Genomic DNA, 5,086 nt, shown 5'->3' with positions numbered 1-5,086 from the left:
ACTCTTGTTTTTAACATATATTTCAAGTGATCCATCAGTGGCAGTGCAGCCATGCTTGTGCTGGTTCGGATACTCACCTGTACACTGTGACTTCTCCTGCATTGTTTACATTTCAATTGTTTACTTTTAAATCACTGCTGCAAATTATACTGTAATTTAATTTTACTGCAATTTACAAGCTGTATCCAAATAAATTTCGTTCTGTACCCGCTCTGTGCATACAAAATGACAAATAAAGTTGTCTAAGTCTGTGGGCTCAACTTTTTTTGCTTGCATCACATCGCTATGCCCCGCCTTAAAACCAAAATACGGCAATGTGAATGGCTCGGATCGTTTTTGGTTCGGACACAAATGGTTGATGCGGAAGTGGTACAAAATGGATTCTTGTGTGTTTTTGAACACACAAATACTGTGAGAATTCAGCTTGCAGGCAAGGTTATTCCATCACCGCAAGGAACCCAAATGATTAAAAATTTAATTGTCCACTCATATCAACCATGTGGCACGGCACAAAAATATGCAAGAAAGAAGTCTGATTGGAAGCCACAGCGGTTCCTGGAACATGCTGGCGAATTTCATAAGCCAAACAGGGAAAGGTGAGGCGCTAGACAGGAGAAAGTTCAGGTGAATTTGAAAATAAAATCAACCCAACAACTTACACTAACTTGACAAGTATTAACCAAAAGTCAACACAGAAGCACAAGGAAAGAGGGGATTTTGGAGGATGAAATATGATATTTATGAGCACAGATAACGATTTCTTCCCTAGAAAACGAAAACTATAGCTGTTTTTATTCATTTATGAGGGGCAGCAACAGAAAGGACCGCATGAAATTCCGCTCTCGCAAACACCGCAGCTGGCTGTTTCTCTAGGAGCAGTGTGAGTGGGGGTTTGCAGCAAACCTGGAACTGCATCAGGACTGTAACCCACACAGTAGTCAGGGTGAGCCCTGGGTTACCCTTGCTTATTTACAATTTGCCATTTTATTGATATAATTCAGAGGCACTTTTTTAGTGTGTTTCCAGCGGTCAGATTTTGCCTCCTTATCACTGACCGAGTTCTCTTATTGAAATGTTACTCTCATGTGTGGACCTCATTCCCTCCTGTTTCTCTTGGGCTGTGTGTCCGTAACTCCAGCCCACCATCTTCCTGCTCAGTGCAGACAGCCAAAAACATCACATTCAGCTGCCAAACGCTGTGTGGTTTACAAAAGTGCGTCTGTGTGTGTGTGTGTGTGTGTGTGTGTGTGTGTGTGTGTGTGTGTGTGTGTGTGTGTGTGTGTGTGTGTGTGTGTGTGGGGGGGGGGGGGGGGATTATGGAAAAACAAAAATGGTCCCTCACTAACATTTGGAAAGAAATTACTTGTTTGTAGCCAACATATTACTTCCTGGAAGGACTGTTTTAACGGTGCAGTTAGTTGGGTTTGCATTTTAGTCCCTTTTAATTGGTCCCAGTTGTTTACACTCAAGGGGCTTGTTTAGACTCTGTCATTTTTCCACATGCTCAATTCTTGCCATATTTCATGTCCACACATTGACATTTTCTCCTCCCCAGTTTCACTCTGTACCCAAAACCAATCCATTTCACACCTCTGTACCTAACCCGTTGTTTATCACTTTATTTTCCATGACAGCCATGAATTTTCATGATTTATAATCAAACCTTAAATGCTCAAGTCTAAATTGAAAATCCAACAATATTGTTTTCCTCCGAAAACTTACATTGCCTCCCATTTCCACTGATATTGCTAGTAAATAGCATTTGGGCTGTTGATTGTGAACGTTTTTTTTTTTGCCAGTTCCCAAAGCAGATGAAGAGGGTCAAAACTGATGACAGCAACGCTTGAAGAACCAGGAAGAATCTGTTCTTTACTGACCAATGGATTTTAGCTAGTGGTCTTCATCAGGACAGAAAATTGTTGGTCAGCACATGAAGTTTCCTGGTACTTTGAGTCTTGCCGGAGGCTTCATTTTACCAGATCTTTGACCCCTGAACAAACAAATATATCTTTATTTGATACTATGCTGGTAGATAATATTTCTCAAACAAATGTCCTTCAGGTAGACTGGATTATAAAAAATTTCCCGCTTGTCAAAGTGGGTACATAAGTCTACAAGGCAGGTATGAATTGATACATTTTGGTAATCTTTATGTATAAAGCCCCTTTCAAGATAAAGATAACAAAGTGCTTCACAAATAAATGGTAAAAAAAAATACAAGAAAAAGAATAAACAAAAGCAACTTTAAAAAGCTACATATTTTTAGCTGGCTTTTAGAGGAAACCACTGAGTTTGAAGACCTCAGAGACCAATTAAGGGAGTTCCAGGGTCTTGGAGCCACAGAAGAGAAAGCTCTGTCTCATTTAGTTTTCAATTTGTAAGAGGGGACATTAGCAGATTTTAATCTCAAGACCAGCTGCTAGCTACAGGAAATCTACTGAGAAGAAAAGAGGAAGTGGAACCGAACGGTTTGGTTCAATGACCTGCTGCCTGGGGTCGGAGAACGAGGAGCGAGAACTTTTGACTCGGCCAAAGAGCTGCGTAGGGTGAAAAGGTTATGAGGTGATAAGGGACACACATTAAGTTCCTCCTCCTATAACAGCATTGCAAAAACCCTTATTGCAGCAACCTTCCCAGCCATGAATGACACAAAATATAATTTCTAGATTTTGGTCTATGCTTAATTACGAAACAAGTTCAGAACCAGATCTGATCAAGGACTATAACTCTGCAGAATTACTTTGTGTTATTTCCTCATTTTGTGGATGATGGCATGTTTAGAAGCTCTGTAAGTAGCCTGTGATTCCATGGTGAAGGCAAGCTGTTGCTGGCTGATTCAGGAAACAGGTCCTTCTGCATCAGGTTGACTGATAACATTTCTGCTTATCTTTTTCAACATTATGAGACTGAATGTTCTTAACATGTTTGCTTTATTTTGACTTGATTTTAGTTTTCAAATCTGCATCATCTCATCACCTCATCATGAAGCTGCTGGCTGTGTGTGTCCTGGTTTTCTCTGTGATGGCTCAGACCAGAGCTGACTGTGAGCATTTCTTAAGTATTCAACTTATGTAGCGAGACTAAGACACAAAGAATCTCACTAACTCCTGTTTATAATGTCCACAGCTATTCCAGATGACGGTTCCACTGATCCAGGTCAGTGGGTCTTTTCTGTCATTGTTTTATTTCCTCAGAGTGAGGATTAGGAACCCTAACTAATCCATAGTAAATAGAACATTTATGTCTCCTTGTGTCATCTTCAGATTATGCAGTAGACTTAAAATGTATTCTCTGATGCTTGCATACGACATGCAAACTACTGTGTCTCTGGGTTCTTTGCTTTAACTGAGAGACCATTTTAAACAAAACAAATCAAGTTGTCTTAATATTGATTGTGACAAACTAATTTAACTTTTCTATTATTATTACTATGTAATCTCTTTTAACACATTAGATTTTATTTTGTGACGGGATGTCATAACTTTTACAAAATAAAGTCAATACAAGACTAATGGAACATACATTTTCTTTAACCGAGAATCTTCATCTGTTTATCATCAGAAGAACTTGACTTGGTCCAGAGATCTTCTTGTCCTCCCGGCTGGTCTCCAATCAAGAATCGCTGCTTTCACTATGTTTCCAGATACATGTCTTTGGCAAGAGCTGAGGTGATTGTGCTTTTATTTTCTTTCATTCTCTCTTGTTTCAAAGTTCTTTATTAACACCCAGCTACTAATTCACCTCATCATGTGTTTGTCTGTAGAGACACTGTCTGTCCATAGGAGCAAACCTGGCATCAGTTCATGACACGAGCGAGTACCATCAGGTTCAGTCTGTGATAAGAAAGGCAACTTACGGGTCTGGAAGAACATGGATTGGAGGCACTAACGTACAGGAGGTATTTTAACCAGTAAAGTTTATATATTAAGTATTTGATGAAACATGTCATCTACTGAATTCTTTCTTTCAGATGAGCATTTGGTTTTGGAGCGATGGAAGCCCTCTGCACTACACAAACTGGTGTCATAACCAGCCTGATAATTGGAGAAACAATCAGCACTGTTTGCAGATGAACTATTCAGGTAAAAGACCATCTCACATGAGTGTGTTTTTTTCAGATGGTAAAATGACTGGTTTAGCCTTTATGTAAACTTTTTATATAACATACACATCAATTTATTAGATTGAATTCATGGGCTATAATTGATTTTTGGGGGGATATAAAAAGATCAAAATATCAACCTTTCCCATAAATATGATAATGTGTAGAACCCTTCAGGGTTTTGTTTCTGTGATGTTGACTGATTTGTTCTCCTAATCAAAGGTGAAAAGTGCTGGGATGACCAGGACTGCTCCGTCCGTCTTCCTTCTGTCTGCGCTAAGGAAGTCTGATCAGTCTGAGGTTCACAAAGATGCTTAAAACAGAATCCAGCCTAAGATCCTTGTTACGCGTTTCTGTTAACCTGCCTTTTTACAGCTTCATTGCTATCCTAAAAGCTCTTTCTGCTTCTTTGACTTAATATAATTTCTCATTAATGGTACCCAGTGAATACAGCCACAAGTAAACTGCGGGTGGTTTTCTTCTAATTAGAGCAGACTGGGTATACATTTTTTTATTTAAGACAAACTTTCTTTTTTTCTTTGGCCTTGCAAAAATAAACCTTTGAAGCATGAAAATGATTGTGTGTGGTTAATTTCCCACCTTTGATTTATGAATTTTTAGCTATATTTTTATTTCACCTTTGCACACAAACAAAACATTTACAGAAATATTTTGCACCTGTGTGGGTAAACGCCACTGACTTAACCTTTTTTTTTTTATCCCTTTCAGTAATCAAAAAAGAAAAGAAAAAAAATCACAATATCTCCTTTTAGTTTATCTTTTAAACTATTAGAAACCGTCTAGTAGTTTCAAAACCCTGTTTTACAATATTGGATGAATTGAAGGGTTCACTGTTCTCACGTGTAATACTGGTCAGGGAAAGCAAGGAGGTTGTCCAAGGTTGTTTCCAGATGAGGTGCGGTATGGAGGACCAATCCTGCCATAATTCAGAACACATACACAAATAAAGAAAATGACTCAATA

The 5,086-nt window shown here is 38.8% G+C and overlaps 1 protein-coding gene across 1 annotated transcript; it reads left to right on the top strand.

Moving 5' to 3' along the window:
* The first annotated feature begins 2,739 nt into the window (after positions 1-2,739).
* Positions 2,740-4,688, top strand: LOC118558994 (type-2 ice-structuring protein-like). The gene is made up of 7 exons (XM_036129637.1): positions 2,740-2,862; positions 2,951-3,043; positions 3,127-3,156; positions 3,562-3,668; positions 3,764-3,898; positions 3,971-4,082; positions 4,325-4,688. Exons 1-7 carry the CDS (start codon positions 2,808-2,810, stop codon positions 4,390-4,392), a joined length of 600 nt encoding a protein of 199 aa, XP_035985530.1. The 5' UTR covers positions 2,740-2,807; the 3' UTR covers positions 4,393-4,688.
* The last annotated feature ends 398 nt before the right edge of the window (positions 4,689-5,086 follow it).

The sequence above is a fragment of the Fundulus heteroclitus genome, unplaced genomic scaffold (genome assembly GCF_011125445.2).
Source record: "Fundulus heteroclitus isolate FHET01 unplaced genomic scaffold, MU-UCD_Fhet_4.1 scaffold_195, whole genome shotgun sequence".
NCBI lineage: Eukaryota > Metazoa > Chordata > Actinopteri > Cyprinodontiformes > Fundulidae > Fundulus > Fundulus heteroclitus.
The sequence above is the reverse complement of the archived record's forward strand: the minus strand, read 5'-3'. Positions and strand labels throughout refer to the sequence as shown.

What these genes read in the sequence shown, in the direction of transcription:
- LOC118558994 (XM_036129637.1), top strand. Translation starts at nt 2,808, where the DNA reads ATGGTGAAGGCAAGCTGTTGCTGGCTGATTCAGGAAACAGGTCCTTCT. An exon ending in GGCTCAGACCAGAGCTGACT is followed by an intron (nt 3,044 to 3,126) that starts GTGAGCATTTCT and finishes TAATGTCCACAG; the next exon opens with CTATTCCAGATGACGGTTCC. An exon ending in GAGGCACTAACGTACAGGAG is followed by an intron (nt 3,899 to 3,970) that starts GTATTTTAACCA and finishes TCTTTCTTTCAG; the next exon opens with ATGAGCATTTGGTTTTGGAG.